This window comes from Pieris rapae, chromosome 17 (assembly GCF_905147795.1).
Source record: "Pieris rapae chromosome 17, ilPieRapa1.1, whole genome shotgun sequence".
Classification (NCBI taxonomy): domain Eukaryota; kingdom Metazoa; phylum Arthropoda; class Insecta; order Lepidoptera; family Pieridae; genus Pieris; species Pieris rapae.
The window spans coordinates 4,731,432-4,751,283 of NC_059525.1; the positions used below are offsets into that span (position 1 = coordinate 4,731,432).

The following is a 19,852-nucleotide window of genomic DNA, read 5'->3' on the forward strand; positions in this document are numbered from 1 at the left end:
CTAATGACAAGTTAATTTAAACAATTATACTAGCGGTTTAACTATAACTATCATTTAAATATTTTCCGTTGCCCCTTCATCAAACTTATTCAACAAGAGGCAACAGAAGATTGTACTTATTTAATCACTAAATAATTGTTTTAACGTTAATTTAAATGCTTTTTAACATTTTTTTAACAGATGCGGATCTTAAACTTGTCGCAGTATATATAAAATATTTACAGAATGTAGGATCTTATTAATATCATAATAAGAATCTGTATAAAATATATCGCAGAACACACAAAAGTCGATGACGATTGGACCAATATCAGCTTTTTTATTTTTAAATAGCAAAAAATAAAAAAGCTTTATGGAGAAAAACTATCAGAGGAATATAACAAAAATGTTTGTATGTAGCTATTAAGTAAACTAAGTAATAAAAATAAAAGGAGAAATTAAATTCGACAGGCAGCTATTTTCTAATATTATTTGAACTAACGATATGAAATTGTCGTAGTGTCAGAAGATTTTGTAGATGGGTTTTTAAAAAACAATTTTCGTTTCAAGCTAAACTAGAAATAAAGAAGTCTCATATAAATTATGAGTCATTACGTATTTTTATATCAACGTATAAACATTCTCCTTCATGTCAATAAAGGTCCCTATATAATTTATGTCCGCATCTGGTTCGTACGATTAAAATAAACGAATAAATAATGGCCAACAAAACGATAAATAATCTTAATATACAAAAATGCATGCTAGTAACTATTTCATAGATTTATCTATTTTTTAAAGTTACATAATAGAAGTTTCTTCTGCGTATAATCTTAGGTATAACTTTGTCTTCGTTAACCAGTTACCCTAAATATCGTTAAGCCTGCCTTAATGTCTAATACTTTGAATATGGTCACCCAAAATGTAATTTGTTTTAATACATAATAAAAAACATAGCTTATATTATTTTTTAACCAATTGAGCACTCGTACTTAACGCACATAATTTGTAAACGTTTCCAATTATCATTGAACTATATACTTCAGTCTCATCACACTAATATTTACATATTAAGTAAAATGCTATGTTACGAGTAAAATCGACTCTTTGAAATAACATGACATGGCCCTGTTGGTGGATGCGGTCGAGTTATCGTTGCGATTGGAGCAGTCTTCTTTTTCAATTTACTGATCGGGCGTAACTTAAAGAATAGAACTGCTGATACAGCACATGAGCTTATCAGTGTCACTAGGAGAGCGCCAAGAGTCGCAGCAAATCCAGGCGTAGTCATACAAACAAGTCCGGGTGTGGGTACAACGCGTGGAGCGGAGTTTTCATCTGCAGAGTCCATGTTTAGGTCACCAGCTGAGACGACTCGAATGACTCTATTAACTCCGACTTCCTTTTCTGGTGATGTTGCTCGTTGTCTCCTGACTCTTCTCTCGTCACGCCTAACTTCCACTCCTACTGGGTAAGAATCAATCTGAGGTGGGCCATATTCAGCATGTGGAGCAATAACGTTAGCACTTTCAGAACACTGCTCGGGACATCTATATCTGCAGATTTGTATCGTACATTGGAAGTGAACTTCCATTGAATCAGGAAACTTAAATGCTTGGAAGTGAGCGTATGACAATACTGATGCACTAGCTCCGAAATTCTTTATTTTTGTAAACCGTGACATCAACTTAGGCCTTGTAACGCATCCTCGTCTGTCAACGAGTTGAATTGGAGCACGTTGACCGTCATGAGCTACACAATCCCGTACTAGCATATCAAACTTGGCATCATCGTCCTTAATAGCCAACACCATAGTCATGGTCTGTCCTATTTTAACTAAACCTGATACCTCAGAAGCCCATGGTCCTTTGCCAACTTGAATTTGCATCCAGCAACCAACGTTATCACCAGCAAAGTCAGCTCGTACAACATCTAGCATATCTACAGGGAATGGTCGGAAGGTGACAGCCTTTTCATACTGGTCATGCCATGTACAACGCAACTTACGCGCTTGATCCCATACTTCCTGTACTTGTGGGTCGTATTGTATAACAATTACATTTTCAAAGTATGTACCAGCGGCAGCTACATCGCCTCTATATCTAGGATCACCACTACCTGCAGTGCCACAAGCATGAGCTCCAATTTCAAATGAGGCCGAAGTTCTTCCTAGATTCGGTGGAAGATGAACACATTGGTGGTTCGAGTAGTGACCTTTGGAAAATACTATACCAAAGAAGGGTTTGTCAAAGCTGAGAAACACCCGCATAGCATTTTTTTCGCATTTTACATCTAGCGAAACAATTTTAGGCATGTCTGGGGCTGGTGCAGGCCAGACATCTCCTGTTGTGCTGAAAACCTTGTCACTCGCTGATGTCTGTGCGTCTGCTGAAGGGGCTGGAGGTGGTGGAGGTCCACGGAAACCTGTTCCAATATCATTTTTGTGGTGATTCACAGGAGGTCCGAGAGCAAACGGCTTGGAGTGAATCGGATGATGGTTTGTAATTCTTGGCATACCTGAAAGTTGAATTATTATCAATAAATATCTTTCTATCTGAAATGACCCAAGCTCACGATTTGAATTAGAGAATTATTTAGTTTTATACCTATTGCATGATGCGGCTGATGATGAGCTGGATTCTGCCTCCTGTTAAGTTGTGGTGGTACAGGCGGTGGCGGTCCATTATATGCATGACTTGGTGTATCCCTTTCTGAGGACTCCATAGCCAACTGGTCACTGGAAGGCTCCGCCGCACTGTTTGCATCGGGACTCGCATTACCTCCCCCAGAATTCTCGTTCGATGTTTGATCACCGATTGTGCCACTCTGAAATGAAAACAATTTTATAACTACCTTTGTCAATATATAGAATGTAATTGTTTCGAAGAACTGTATGTTAAATAAAATAAAAGTTAAAGACGAAAATTGTTTCGTTTTTGTATCCTCGCTTTCACTAGTACGCGTGGGCAATATTTTAAGTGTTATTTAATTCGACACACTGACCGTTTAAACACTCCCGGATAACTTGGTCGGAAGTTATGCGACAACACCCAAGACTGGGTCGCTTGAGCGAAATCTGGCTAGATGACTCTCGCATTCAAATTTTCATGGGACAAAAATAGAGTCATGTGAAAGTTGCCCATTACTCTGTTTTACATTCGATTTAAATCATCATTCCACTGACCGCTCTGCTTGTTAAATGTAACAGGTTTCGACCAACGAGTTTACACTTAATCATTAATTATTTACTTTTTGTTTTACGCCGAATAGTTTTTGGATGTTATTTTGGCGGTTGAAATTACTTGTGAATTAAGTGTCGTTTTATTTTCGATGTCTGATTTGTTATGGGCGTTGAATTTCTACCGGCCGATATAAATTCATCGATGCTTCATACCTCTCATTTATTTAGCCTCGAGGCACAAAATTAGAAAGTATTGGTATCTGGTCAGAGTGTATGTACGTAGAGGTTGTTTTATTTCTCCAATAGAGATTTATGAGTGGGCTTATAAAGGTTCCTCCTTCGTGTCGACTGTCAGGTATAGCAATTAGTTGAGATTGGAATCCGAATGGATCATAATCTTGAGAATTGAATCTTACAATCCTATCAATAATCTAACACGCATCGTGTTACACAATAAAGGAGAAAGTTCTAAATTGCGTTTAGTGTAATTACAAATGTTACAAGTTTAATATACTGAGATATTGAATAAAGAATTAACGGCAGATGATTTTACACTAGTAATACAACAGCGTGCCTATATCTAATTTATTTGAAATTACTCTAATATAGTATATAATATAGTATGAATCATAAAATATGTAATTAATTGTAACTAACTGAAACTAAATAAAAAATTGGCTCGTTCATCACACCTTGAAAGACGCCAATAGTGGAGAACGAAACGAAAACACAACGTAGTAATAAAAACATGTAGTGAACAGAACACTGATAGTAAAGATGCATAGTGATGTCTTAATTGAAACTGCGTACGCGCAAGATCCGTATACTATGTGCTAAGGAGTGGCCGGCAAGTGGCAACTCAAGTGCAGTGTGTCAGCTTGCGGTCGATGCTCCTACCGGACTAATTTTACTTTCATTATGTATCATTGCACGACTAAACGTCACTCTCTATGTTTGTAGTGATTTCCTCTTTGTATATTGTTCTTTGGTTTGGGGCGTTTTAAGAAATGAAATTCATATTCATATAGAAATATTATTTATGCACTTACAGACCGTAGAGACATTACCGTAGTTTCAAACGTAGAGCACACATTTAAAATTTAATCCCCAAATCTATATTTAAGATTAGTATATCGTAAGCATGATGAATATTTCGCAATAGTCAAACAAATTCCTTAATAATTCAAAAAGCCAAATAAAGCAAGTAAATTTGAATATATATACGATTATTGCTTTATGAATGAATTAACGATGCAAGGAAAACCGCATATAGAAGCTTAACCTAAACGCCTTTTAAAACTAAAGCTTATTATAAAAACAGGGTGAGGCAAGTTGTAGGACAATGCCTAGAATGACGAGCAGGATTTCAAGTTCAATGTGTGTCGTCGCTGTAGGTCGAGCTGCGACCGACCGCCGGGAAAGCTGACTTTTACTCATAAGGCGACTCTCAGCTATTGTCATACATTTATGCTAGCCTTTGGCTGAATCTTTGAAATATTGGTTCTAAGGAATTTCGAAAGAAAGGAATGCGTTACATCCCTTAATGGGTCGAATGCGGGCTTATCAAGAAACTGGAGTCTGAGGTGAAGGCTTTTCTTTATTGGATAATTTTTATAGGCAATTCGGTGATCATAATTCTTCGTAAATGTAATTTAAGGTAAGTATGACCAAGAGTTTGCTTGCGTTTTGCTTCAGTAGTTTACGCGCGCATATATTATAGTCGGAACGAATGGACGTAATTATTGACGTGGAATAAGTGATACCATGATGATCTTATGTTCCAAAATAAACGTATTTTATTTTTTTAATAAGCCTTATTCCAAATTAAATATGTGAAAATCGTAATGATTGTCTAAGTTCACAACAATATTATATTCATCATAAAATAATTATAGCAAGGTTCCATTTTAATTACTTACTGTTGATACTAATTTCTTTTTCTCGGGTATGCAAACTGTATGTGCAATTCTGTTACACCGATGCCATGTACGTAAAAGCTCACCAAGTAAAAAGTACGCAGACGGAACTGCATGCGTCCGTCGGTGGCAGTAGGTCGGAGTTACCATATTTGGTGCTTCTACCCGCTGACCGTCTTAGATTCGATCTCATTCTATTTCCTATGGAAGACACGCCCCTATCGGTTGTTGTTGTTTTTATAACACATTAACAGAATCCGCAACATTGTTTGCATGGAATAAGGCCAAAGACGGCAATGATCATTTAGTTTGATATAAGTATTTAAAAGACAGAATTGATAGGTAATATTTTATTAAAGCAAGTTTAAAATAAAATATGTATAAATGAATGTACATTGTTTCAAAAGCACGACTATTCGAATCGTAGTGTAATTTTAAATAAAAGCACTAAGTTTAAATAATTAAAAAAAATCTCTATACATATAGAGGTATTCTATATCGTTTATCAACAGCCTATACTTTACTATTCTCAGGGTGCGCCATGTGAGAAAGTAAAAATCACATGGTTTAGAACACACGAACACGAAGGTCAATGAACTATTGTAAACGCGTATTTTACTAAGTTAAACGGGAAAAAGTTTCGTACTTTTCGTACGAAGGGTGCCATCTACAATTTATGTTTAATTGATATATCTGTCTATAGGGTCAATAATTCAAATAGAAATATATAAGGGCAGTGAAATACAAACTTTAATCATTTATCGGCGTTTCTGTTTTGAGCAAGTATAAGAACACGCTTCTCTCGATTTATCGCATAAATGAAATTGCCATATCTCCCTAATAGCTAATTTCCTATAAAAGTTAAAAGCGCATCCAATAAATCAATCTTAATTAGAAGGTATAATTCAACGAAGTGCGCCGGCGCACAGTGATCACCCATTTATGGGCTATACGCAGACTTTCAACTAACTGCTTTGTGGTACTCCAAAGAGAATTAATGACGATTTAATTTCTTTGAATGGCGCCAGTTTAGTACTGTCGACGTTATTATAAAAATGGTTCAGGTGTAAAGAGTTGATTTTGAAGGTGGCTCGTGATTAATTGTCCTTTTAAGAAGTACATAATTATACGCACACCTACATAACCATGAGAATGCTGAGGCAATACAACAGTCTTGATACATCAGTGCAAGACGTCTAAAAAATTAATAAAACAAGTGTAGCGAATATAAATGCTTGTGTGGTATCTCATACACTAAAACTGTTAATGAACATTACCTTAGTTGAAGCAATTCGTTAGTATTGCAGAAAATTAAGTCAAAATAATATTCCTAATTAGCCAAAACTATTGTATAGGCTAGGTTGTTATTCTTGTTAAGTCCTGACTTCTTGGTAAATCTTTTTTTAACTTTGTAAAAAGAAAAAAAGGAATTATTTAATAAAGTATGGTTCTCATATATTATATATAGAATAAGAAATAATAAAACTTTAATAAGATTGAGGAAATACTTTATTTAAGAAGTTCTTGTCGTTATATTATCTATCACTCAGTGTGATCAGCGTTAAAATATGACATAAGTACTAAGGATTTTCCTAATTACTATTATATTTTATTCTGTTTTATATATATATATTCGCAAACTATTCTGTTTCAAGATAAACCGTCTACAATAATAGACAATTATAAACTGAATGTACAATTAATAAACTGTATATATGTACTCTTAAATACATAATATTAGTAGTAATTACGTTCACGTAATTAAAGTAAATTAAAAATATTGTGTGAGCATTAAACATGTAAAATACTGTCAATGGTCAAAAAAGCTTTTATACCTCTTATATGTAGACCTCATTATAAGACTCTTAACCCCATTTATTCATTCAGTATCATTATACTCATCATACACTTGTAACAGAGATCATTTGATTATGTGTCATACAGATAAACCTACGGCAAATATTACCCAACTGTATATATATATATATATATATATATATATATATATAATGTACTTAAATTAAATAAAAAAAACCTTTTTTATGTCTGAGCCTCAGATTTCTGTATCTGTTTCATGATCATTTGTCAATCTAATAGGCAAGTGGGTGATCAGCCTCTTTCGGTCAGCCACCTTCAAGTTTTTGGGTTTAAAGCAAGCCGGTTTTCTATCGATGCTTTCCTTCACAGTGAATATTAAATGTGCATATAGAAAGTCCATTGATGCACAGCCGGGGATCGAACCTGCGATGACCTCAGGGATGAGAGTCGCACGGTGAAGCCACTAGGCCAACACGTACTTAAAATTAGAGAGTAAAAAAATCTTACCATATGTAATAGGAGAAGTAGAAAAGCCGACGCGCCGCGCCTCAACCGCATCGTGGATCTGCAAACAAACAAACATACGTAAATTTTACATAGAAAGTTCAAATGTTTGACTTTAACTGGGGAAAGTTCTACTCGCGCTGAATTTGTAATATATACTTATACGTGTACTAAAAGATGCACATTCTCTCATTTAGAAATTTACATAGCCTTTTTACGATATTAGAATTACTTTTAGTATATGATAGGTTAATTTAACAAAAAATAAATTTGAGATGTCCAAAGCAAATAACCTAACCTAACCTAACCAAGTGATTTGTTACTACGTTTATTTTTTGTAATTTAACTTTAAAAAGAAATTACATATTTATGTTTCCTTTGTCTTCTCCTTTACTTAAGTCTTTAGTATTTCTGTTTAATACCACATAGATACAATGTAAGAACATTCAAAAGGAATATAAAAAAATTGTCTTAGATACAGATATAGTAATAAAATATTTTCAAATGATAATTATGCCATCAGTTTCTCCTGTTTCACCTACATTCAAACAAAAGTGTAAGGCTGTTTCCCGCCCTAGAGCAGTCGGTACCCACGAGCAGAATAAATACCATTGTAACTGGTGCCTTACTTCTGAAATAACGGTTGATTGTGAATGTAGTGCGAATTAATTATTGAGCTAGGTTTTACTTTTTATACGCATCGCTTGCGCATTGTTTTTCAAATGGCTACTCGTCAAAGTATGTGCTCAATGGGAGCAGAAGTATCTGGGTAAAATTTACTAGATAAAAACGGGTAAGAAGGGTACAAATTAATAGATAAATACGGGATACCATGAGACCAAAGGTAATAGGGCCCAATGAGTTCGTTCAGTGTTATTGGGTAGAAACTGTCTTCGCCAGAGAGGCTGTGAGAGATGAACACTATAACATTGAAGTGTTCCGCAACTGAGATTAGCACAAAAATAAAATTTGAATATTTAAATTTCGATCGCCCGTGTAAATTCAACGCAAATGTTTAACTATGGAGTGGATTTCAAAATTGGATTTGGAAATTAAGGGTCAAAAACTTAACATATAATTATATGAAATGATTAACCAACAAGAGATTCTTATACGGAATAATCAAACGTCATCGTTAGTACAAGGGAAATGAAAGGGCGGTTTACGCTTCGCAAATCGATCACCATTAAGGCTATTTTACATCTGTCGGACATGAACAAAACGCCTGCCAGACTTAATTGGCAGGAAAGTATTTTTAATAATCGAATATTTTGGGCGTACCGAACGGCTTGGCGTGATGTGGGTCGACCAGCCCGGGAGAAAGTGCGGCTCTTTGACAAGTTTTTTCTGTTAATCGTATGTTCCGCTGTTGTGTAATTAAAGGGTGTGTGCTATGGCATGAATGTTGGGAGGTATTTTTGGATTCATACTACAATGTATATGTCACAATGAAAATAATTATAAAGAGGGCGGCAGAAATAGAATTACGTCTGATAATTTCATGTATCGTAACAGTATGTAACTATTATTAAAATGACATAATAATGCGCCGGTGTACAAAGCGTACATACTAATGACTTTGAAGTAACTTTGCATGCATCGCGTGGTGTATGAAGAATATTAAAATTAAAAGTAACTAAGTTTTTTGAAGTATTGAATGTTGTGCTTATATGTGTGAAATTCACATACACTACCCTTACAGTATAAACAAGTACAGTATATAAAAAAATTAAATACTTAAGATAGACAATATTGCTGTGGTGAAATCACACAGTGAGCATTCAGAATATATAGGTAACTCTTAATTAACATTATATTTTAATTGAATTATTTAGTTTGAATAAAATCCTTTGCATATTAAGGCTTAACGATGTGAAGTGATACAGTCACATTGCCAGAACGCTCGCTAGTGCGTTGCCGGGCTTTAAATAATTGGAAAACTTTTTCTTAAAGGACCCTAAGTCGAGTAGTTTCGGAAATACTTAAACTGGTAGTTGGTTTTACATAGTGGTTTAAATTCGCGGCACTGTATTAAGTTAACTGTATTAAGATACGCTCTGTTGTGGAACGACGGAGGTCAAATTCAGCTGCAGGTCCAAACAACTCCTTTGAACATTTTCCATGGCAAATGCGATAGAAGGTAGAGATACTTCTCATCTCTATATAAAAATAAGGTTTTAAGTAATTGCATCTAAGGTTTGGACTGAATAAAGCAACAAAGATATACAAGAATGATTTAAAAATTAAATCTTTTGATAGCCTAAATTGATACTTAGTATTTATTTATTTATTGGGAAACCAAACAGAGACATCCTTAATAAAAACAAAGTCAAAAATAAAACAAATACAAACACACTGGATGCATCCACAACAGGTTACACTTATATATGATACAAAAAATAATACATGACAACAACACACATAAAAGTAATATAAAGTTAAGACATTAAGAGTTGCTTTATTTTATTCTTAAACAAAGCAGTAGTGGAGTGCGAAAAAGGGTCAATGTTTTTGATTGAATCTAAGGAAGAACACATCCTGTGAAGAAGCTCGCGGAACCCAATGTTGGTTCTGGGAGTCTGAAAATTAAAAGTTCTATGTAAGCGTAGAGACCTGGCAGGAACATTAAATGGTATGAGTTCAAGAAGATCTGAACAACTTATTTCATTTACGCATATTTTTCTCACTGTGACACAATCTATTAGATTACGCCTAGTACTCAGAGAAGGTAATTTATATCTTTTTAAAAGTTCCTTGTAATTAGCCCTACCACTATTCATCCGATAATTTAAAGTGCGTAAAAATTTCTTTTGTATCAACTAATAACTCAATAATACCTTATAAACTAATTGGTAAAAAGAATCGTCTTATTTAAATAGATTTATTATTAGCACATGCTTTGGACAGATGATGTTTCCTTCTAATTGTATCTTTCATACGAAGCTGTCATATAAAAATAATATAATTATTAGTTTTTTGTCGGTTGTACCTCCCAAAACGTGGGAGCCTCTCACTTTCACTTGGTCTTGACCTAGATATGGAGTCTCATTGAAAATTCTCTTATCATCATATCTAAAATACGAGGAAAATGTTTTAAAGATTGGTTCAATGGGATTAGGATAATAAAAATGGAAACATGTCTTAAAACATATTAAACTAATATCTGAGATTAGTCATTTATTTTGAATAGTTTAAATAATCAAATAATCAGTTGTAATCAAAAGCAGATTTTAACTAAAACTTAACACAAATCATCCTATATAAAATGTTTCATGATTTACTTTTTTATAGTTCAGGGGCCAAACAGGCAAGAGGATCGCCTGATATTAAGTGCCTGAGGGCTTGCGAGTGTGTTTAGGAATACGTAAAATTTTAAAAACCATGGTAAAAATCTACAGGTCATGACAAAAATTACCCTGGAATCCGCCTGGCCAGCCATTGATTCTATCTTTCATGATAAATAAGAGACAATGTATTGATATCGTTATGTAAAGTCCGCGTTTAAACAACCTTACTTTATAAGTTTTTCGTACGTAGATAATAGTCTACGCCAAATTATCAGTCAGTAGTTATTCTTTTGGAGAAAGAACTACGACCCGTAACAATCACGATTAGTTTTGAATATAGAAACCGAGTGTAATTGTTCAATGTGGCTTGATGTTATAAGAGACCGCATGAATTCGTTACATTGTACGCAATGTCATTTACTCTCACTATCACAGTACAATGACCCCGAGATTCGCTAAGATATGTAATCTAGATGTCTGTTAGCTGTCTAGTTAGAAATTAATCGTGCGAAGAAATTAATATGCAGGCAATATGTACATATTTTGTTTCAAGTAAAGTGCGCTTTATCTTATCTATATCAGATCTTTTGGTGTAAATTCTTTTATTATTATATAGAATATTAAATGTTTATTTAGATATTGTCTTTATTAAAATGTTTATTAAACCTAATATAATAAATCACTGGCACCACAACCGTTTTAAGTCTGAGCCTCATTTTTGTATTTGTTTCATGATCATATGTCAATCAAATAGGCAAGTAGGTGATCAGCCTCCTGTGCCTGACACACGCCGTTGACTTTTTGAGTGTAAGGCAAGCCAGGTTCTTCCCGATGTTTTCCTTCATCGTTCGAGCGAATGTTAAATGTGTCAGACAGAAATTATATCAGTGGACAGCGAGAGTGGCGGGGATCAGATCTACATAGGGGATGAGAGCCGCTGGCCAACCCCGCGAAGTCCTTATATATCCTGCTTCTTATTTAATGATCCCCGTATTGATTATGTTTTATACCGACTAATAGTGTTTGGTTTGCCAGGATCAAACCAGGTTAAAAGCACTGAATAAATTAAGGCACTCCACCACTAAGATATAAAGATATATTTTTTACTCGTTTAAATACGTCATAAAAGTTGACGAAACAACCACTCTAACCAAAGATAAAACGATAGAAAACTTAGCAATTAGTATTTAAGAGGTCTGTCAAACGAAAGTGTATCCCTACACTTTCAGACAGGACGCAGAGGATGAGAAAGATCACACACAAACAATTGAGATAAAATGTCAATTCCATCTTGACATATAAGTCTGACAGCTGAGCACGGTCGTTAACCCTTCGATTTGACGTTTAATTAACGTATATCATGCATCAATTATTATTGTTTGTATAAACGATTTTTAAAAAGTTTTCAATAAATCTTAAGTCAGCTCACAACGTATTGATAGTAATAATATTTGTAAAGGTTTGAGGTCAAAAGTGTTTTTAAAAGATTTGAATTGTGGTTTTCTTAATATAAATAACTTATTATTATGACATTATATTATTATATGTTATATTATTTTTTAATAATTAAATTTTAAGGTAAGTTATTAGATATATTTTTATGTATTATGTTTAGATAATTGTAGTTATATTATTATTCAATCTTCTTATTGTTTATTTATGTAGCTTACATGTACCTAACATAAATTATTTAAATATTATATGACTTCTTCGCATTGTTAATGTTCTTATTATATGACATTATAAAAATTAATATGACATTTGCATGCCTATTATAATATATGTATGGCTGATTGTGCGGATTTTTATAATAAATCTATCTAATTGTACTACTATCGTAGCAAATAAAGGATTTCATTAACTTAATAATTACCAAATTTTTTGAGAGACTGATATCTAAACTAATTCAAAATATAGATTACATATACGTATGTTACGCTTAGGCAAATCCTGATATTTATTTATTTGTTGTTTGATTTTGGTATTAAAATGTCGGCCCGATGCATCCCGATTCACATATTTTCATTCACACACTATCCCAGGAACTAACAGTCAGTGCTAATTATGGCAAACAATGAATGCGTGTTTGTGTGTGTGAATCCGTGGTGTCGTAAACCCACTTACCTGCTGGCACACATAGGAGGGTCATCTCCGGTGTATAGAAACCACGTGTTGATCGAGACATTGACACTTTATATTTATGACAATTGTAAGTGAATTTATATATTTACTTCGACATACGGCAGATATATTTTCTAGGTTGAATAATTGTAATCCTAGGTATGTCTTAATGTAATAGCAATATCAATAGAGATGCGCGCGCGATTTATTCACACTGAGCATCTTTGATAACATAAGTTTTGCACTTCTTCATAATTATATTAAAACCATTTTCTTTTATTAGAGTTGTCTTGAAGATACCACTTAGTAGCAATAAGGATCGATGCACTCATCATTTACATATATATACATTAGTTTATTTACGAAAATCTATTATAAAATTATGTACATGCATACATTTTAGTAATTAATATTTTTTCCCAACACACAAATAAGTAATAATGATAATTAAAAATGCATAGATGAAAAATTAAATCATATTTAAAAACTTGTGTCTCTGCGGCTTGTCTGTCTTGTATGTCTTCAATATTGTCAGAACTTTCTGTATTGCGATACCGACATTATTTAATAATCAATTTTATCTTTTGATATATCAATTTTGGTTTTGGCAATTTCTTACTAAATATTACTTAAATCTAAAGTTATGACTATACTCAGTTATAGTTTCACTTGAATATGCGATACGACATAATTAAGTATAACTTAATTTCTGAGACATATATTGGTGAACGTAATGCGTTTATCTTGTAAGTCAGTCTAAGTCTTGATATATAACGATTTAACGACGATAACTTTTGAATTCAACACTAAGGCTTAATCATTTTTTTAAAGCATTTTATAAAATGTACTTTTAAATCAATAAAATTAAAATTCACTGAAAGGTATAATAATATTTGATATTTCAATAAATATGAGAATCAAAGATTATTGATTATTTACGTTTATTAAATGTTTGTATCCCTAGAAACCCCGATTAGCCAGCAGATCGAGCGACGCAAATGGAAATAGCTCATAACCGCTTAATTGGAACCCGCAAGGAAGCGTGACCGACCGAAGTCTGGCGTCTTCCAGTTGCAGATGAGGCAAAGAGAGGCGAGGCTTAAGACTGAACATAATGGACACTCACTGTTTAAGCCCTCTGCCTCATTTTGGGGTTATAGGACATTAAGTCATGTCAAATACGTTTATGATGCCACCTTTTCACGATTTTAATTCAAGAGTCTAACTCCAGTGGCTCTGTGATTAAATAGCGAAATAAAAAAATGAATCGGTAAGAGTGTCTTCAAACTGATCAACGCAGAATTGTAAATGGTGATTTCTATAATACTAAGTAGTTAACACGTAAGAGCTAAGAGCAGTCAAAAACGAAAGTAGATTCGATCTAAAATTGTTGTCCAAAACATCGAGTTTGGATCGTGGTCAGTCGGTCGGCACTTTCACCTTTGCTAATTAGCAACTATATTTTATAGTTATGTCGATTTTGTGGCCGAACCCGTGTTATGATTGATTTTTATCATCCTTATAGATTGGTTTTTGATAGCGTAATTATTTAATTAAAACAATTTTTAGATTTACATTTCGGAAATTGGCTGCGCCGGAAACGAGGAAGTTACTAAAGATAATTATAAATTGTGGCTCACTAGATACAAAACGTTGTTACATCTGAGACTCTAGGTTTATGTCTAACACTCAAAGCTACTACAATTACTTGTACTATGGCAAGATTTACAGTCTATAAAAATGTCCAACTTTTGATGTTGTATTTCTTTATATGTATAGTGCCGTTTCTTGCACATGCCCCTTCCAGTGAAGGGAGTAAGTATAACCCCAAAAGCTCTAGACTATCCCGGGACAACTCGCGAAGTTATCATAGTTCATCTATAATAACCAATTATGACAAAACACGGCATATTAATTATCTCGTGTGAACTAAACGGTTACCACGGGCTCTCATTAAAATTTCACGCAAAACACGACAATTGGGAGAAAATTTCAGTTGTGTGTGAACGTATGTCCATAGTTATGGCATAAACAAAAGATCGTTTGTGTATGTCAATTAAAAGCAAATTCCAACAACTCATCAAACTTTCTCTTTTATCTATTCAACTCAACTGAAAAATATTCGATCAATGACTTGAATAATATTGACTGACAATTCATTGAATTTAGGGGAAGGATAATTACTTTGATAACTGATGAAGCTTTCTAAAGATATTTTTTAAAACGAAATTTTATGAGAGGTCAATGACATTCCGTTTCTAAAATCACTGATAATAGAAACACATAACTGTTTTATGATTTTATTACACATTTAACGGTTTAGAAAAAAACTTTTTTATACCGTTATACGATAGATATAGATATCCTAGTAATAGAGTACTAAACAAACTAATAAGTTGATAAATTATGAATCAGTTGTACGCATTATAGTTGATATATCAATAGGTTTTGCGAAACCATTTAGAAACATTGTGCACAACAAGTCCGCACAAAAGTACATAATAGTAAGTACCGAAGTAAAAAATTGTGCACAATCCCCTCTCATGTGAAATGTCCATTGCTGTGAATTGAAAGAAAGCTGTCGACCGGGTGCACTTCCATTAAGAAAGGCATCACTCGCAGGCCCTTACTTGTACTGTGACACATTGTAAACAGTGCGATACCTGTTCTAGTTTACACTTAGGTTGCAACTTAATTGTAACTCAATGCTTAGTTGTTGTAATCCTTTGACAATCAACAATGCGTAATATCAGTGTTAATATGTAAAATTAATTTGTCTATGAATATGAATAACGTAGTCTATGTATTTAATAACAGTTGTTTGGAGATTTTTTATTTCAATCAGAGAAACTGTTGAAACCGTTTGGTTGTATATATGTATATTGAACTAACTTGTAAGATAGAAAACATATCCTGAACGGTACAAAACAAAAATCCTTTCTACTCGTTACTTAGTGTGGCTACTGTATACGTAAAAGTAGATGTAGATAGATACTTATTTTAAAATAATAAAATAATAAATTTCGAGTGATGTTCGAAGATGTTGTATGTTTGATACAAGATTATAGTCTGTGATATATATAATATGTGCTATCTATAATATGCCTTAAATAACTGCAAATGCGTTTCTGAAGGCAGTTTTTGCCGCACACCACCTCTATGTGGAACTCACTAAAATAGTTAGAAACCAATTCGTATTATGGTCTGTCAAAAAAAGAGCGTACCAATTCTTAAAACCGGCAACGCACTCGTAAGCCCTCTGGTTATTCGTTTGTCAGGGTGTTATCACTTCAGATAGGCCTCCTGCCCATTTGCATCATGTTACATAAAAAAAAACTAAGACAAAATTATAAAAAGTTGTTAACACACATCCGATAACGACTTATGAATCTATGAAAGGAAACGAATTATATTCGATAATGAAAAAAATCAAAGCTAACAATTAATAAAGATGGAGAAAGTCCAACAAAAAGTGTACGGCAGGCTTCGCAGGGCCTACTCCACCGGAGATAAATTTCTCCTATTAACGTAACGACTAAAGACGATTACCCGAATACCGACGCACACATTTCCTGTTTACTTTGCAATATTTTTTATTTATTGATCGAGTACATCAAATTATTTAAGGTCATATTGATTGAGATTTTACCTTACGATTACGATGAACATAATTCATGAAAAAAGTTTAGTATGTCTATAATCATACAGTTTATTTGGCTCTTTACAATATTGCATTTACAGTTTTACATGCTACAGGCAGGTGCCTATAATAGGATTAAAGAAGTAGAAATAAGAAAATATACAAAGAGATGACTGTATACTACGACTCTAAAGTAACAAGTCAATAAAATAAAATAATTAAAAATAATAATATATATTATATATATATATATATATATATAAGTAAGGGTATGTGAATTAAGCGTGTCTCAAAGAGTTTAATTCAGTCTTAAAGATAAGTAACATATTCGTGTTTTACATAGTTATATGAAGTTTTGAATTAGTTAATTGTTTATGTGTATTTCGGAATTTTATTTTACTGATAATTCTGTAACTGTATTAGCTAGTATTAATATATAACTTAACGTTTAATATAGATATTAAATGTTAAGTTTTTAAATAGGTCATGAGGTTTATTGTGACCCAATGGTAACAGTTAGAAGTCAAACTAACGATTATAACATTGCCAAATCGAATCAGTAATTATTTTATAATCGACTATTATTCAATTCAAACATAGCGTTATAATTATTTATCAACGGTAAATCTTTGAAGTTGCCGATTGAGCGTGAAATTCCGCATAATCACTAGTAATCGTCTCAGATACGTAATTAATCTGTGAGATGTCATTTTACATCTGTCATCTCCAAAGTATTTTTTTTTTATAGAATAGGGGGCAAACGGGCAGGAGGCTCACCTGATGTTAAGTGATACCGCCGCCCAAGGACACTTTCGATGCCAGAGTGCTCGCGAGTGCGTTGCCGGCCTTTTAAGAATTGGTACGCTCTTTTCTTGAAGGACTTGAAGGAATTGAATTACTAGTATTTTAAACTACCGTATATAATATAAATTTTTGCATAATATGGGCGTGAACTGCGTGATATCTAAATAGGATTTACGGTAATGTAGAGAGGTATATTAAAAAAATATTTAAGGACTTTAAAACTTAAAAACGAAATGAAATTAATAACTAAATTCGCAACACTATATTAGTATAGACTTTTGGCATAGCACGCTAGCTAAATAATTAAAATTAATATGAATTGGAATTTCGTAGCTTGTATGTAATATTTATTATTATAACGCATACTGAATGAAATGTACAATGTTTCAGAATAACAATGATAAAAATGGAACGTGTCCTAATAACACCAAAATCAGGGATTGAAAAGACTTTAAATTTATTTCAAAGCATTTCGTTCAAAATTATTTATGTTTGCAAATTATAATTTAGCTCAAATTATTTTTTTGCTTAAAGTAGTTTATATTTAGAAAAGAAAATATGTGTTAAGAGGTTGTAGGTTTCGTCTTCTGACCTGTAATCATAACACTTGATAAGAAGTTTTCTCATATTCCGTCTTCTTATGCTGTTGGCACTACAACTATTATAACGGGTCCGAAAAAATAAATAAAAATAAAATAAAATACCCTTCCTTAAAATAAAACTAATTTAAGTTATGTGAAATAGGGGAAAGTTTAGTTTTCATATTTATTTAACAATTATATATTTTGTGCAAATTGAAGTTATTCATTAATTATCGCACAAACTAAATATTTGACTTGCAGAAATTTCTTCATTTCATTAAATTAAAGCGATAAGGCCGTCAGTTGCTGTCCTTTTCATTTAAATATGTTCAATTTTTATATGGTAATGTAACGAAGTATTAATAAATAAAATAATAAATAATAATATATTAGGGTGCGTAGTAATTATTTAAATTAGCTATGCTCTAAGCAAGGTGCAACGGGAGTGAACGGTTAGTTTCCTCTTGGACAGCCTTCCGTTTATTAATGTTTAAGTTCTGCTAGACACGTGTTAATCTAAAATAGCCTATTGATGCATTAAGAATATCAAGATGAAACTATAAAGGATTTACGTATAAAACTTATACTGATAAAGTTCAAATACGAATGTTAATTTTTACATATATCACGCTTGAAGTGCTAAAGAACATCATAAGTTCTTAAAAGTCATATATTATTATGTGTCTTCATTAGATTTTCAGCACCTGAAGAATTATTGAACCGTAAAATTATTTACGCCTTTGAAATCCTTAAGAACATCTGTGACTGAAAATATTCAAAATTCGAAAGCAATAGAAAATAATCTGAAACAATTCCAAATTTAAATTCCACCCCCAGAACATACCGTATAAATCTTCCGAACGCACGGAAACACACACAAGGTCACAGTTCTCACAGATTTCCACAGATATCACGTGCACGGTACAATTTGTGCGCGTCGATGCGCGCGCGACGGCCAGTGACAAGTGGTTGTATCGCAGGTGTCAGGCTCCCTCTAACAAGGTCGCTCCCCCCTCGTATACACATTTCACCCGGAGAAAGTCTGCCTACATACATACCAAATTTATGAACTGATTGAGTTGGAATTAAATGTGATGAATGAACCAGGGGTCAATGTTGAAGGTTACGCGATTGGTGCCCTTAGCTGTTCTATTAATTGTATTATGACACTTTTCATTAGGCAGTGTGCAAACTGTTCAACATAGGACTATATTAAAAAACAGCTTTTGTTTATTACAATACATGACATAAATATTTTATCTAGTGACGAAATAATAACAACTAGGAAATCTATTCGAAAATAAAGGTTCAACATTATTTGCATAACTAAAACACTTTGTGAATATGTACTTAAAGTGCAAAACATGGTTAAGAATTTGCATTAAAACAAAAGCTTGACAGACCAGACTTTGTTGACAATAAATGAAAACAAAAATGGAATAAATGTTTATATTACTGAGTAATTCAAATAATTGTTTATATATTTTCATATTTTCGAATTAGTATATAGTAGAACAATAATTATTAATTGTTTTATTAATTAAATAGTTGATAAAAAGGATATTTCGTAGAGCAAAGGTTCTACGTATGCTACGAGTCCTTGTGCTACAAAACATGTAGAAGCATTCATATTATTATAATATTAACTTGGTAAAGTTGAGTTACCCTTTAAATGTCCAATGAGAAAATGAAATTGATATTTCTGCTTCTTTTATTCTTTCTTTCATCTTGTCTTTCTGTACCACTGAATTAATTATCGATCGTCGATACTAATTCGATCATTTGAAAATACAAATTGTTTGTTTTACTTTTTATTTTGTTAATAAGTGAATTGCAAAGCAAGATTTAAATATTTAATCTGCCATCACCTGTCTACAGCTGTGTCTATTTAGTGCAATCATACTCCAGTACATTTCTTTAAATAAATTGTTTTTGCACAAAGACATCATGTAAACATCTAGCCTACCTAAAGATACAACAAGTAATTTAAGTCAAAGCTAATTTACGGAAAAGGATATCAA

At 33.0% G+C, this 19,852-nt stretch overlaps 1 protein-coding gene across 1 annotated transcript; it reads right to left on the reverse strand.

The window, feature by feature from the left end:
• Window positions 1-429: 429 nt before the first annotated feature.
• Window positions 430-18,791, reverse strand: LOC111003807. The gene is made up of 4 exons (XM_022274507.2): window positions 18,676-18,791; window positions 7,402-7,459; window positions 2,586-2,805; window positions 430-2,496 (listed from the first exon to the last, which is right to left on the reverse strand). The coding sequence occupies exons 2-4, from the start codon at window positions 7,450-7,452 to the stop codon at window positions 1,067-1,069; spliced, it is 1,701 nt and encodes a 566-aa protein (XP_022130199.2). The 5' UTR covers window positions 7,453-7,459; window positions 18,676-18,791; the 3' UTR covers window positions 430-1,066.
• Window positions 18,792-19,852: the final 1,061 nt, after the last annotated feature.

Excerpts from the sequence above, each read along its gene's own strand:
- LOC111003807 (XM_022274507.2), bottom strand. The coding sequence starts at position 7,452 with ATGCGGTTGAGGCGCGGCGCGTCGGCTTTTCTACTTCTCCTATTACAT. Across the intron at positions 2,806-7,401 it reads TACTTCTCCTATTACATATG|AGTGGCACAATCGGTGATCA; the intron begins GTAAGATTTTTT and ends TTTTCATTTCAG. Across the intron at positions 2,497-2,585 it reads TCAGCCGCATCATGCAATAG|GTATGCCAAGAATTACAAAC; the intron begins GTATAAAACTAA and ends TTCAACTTTCAG.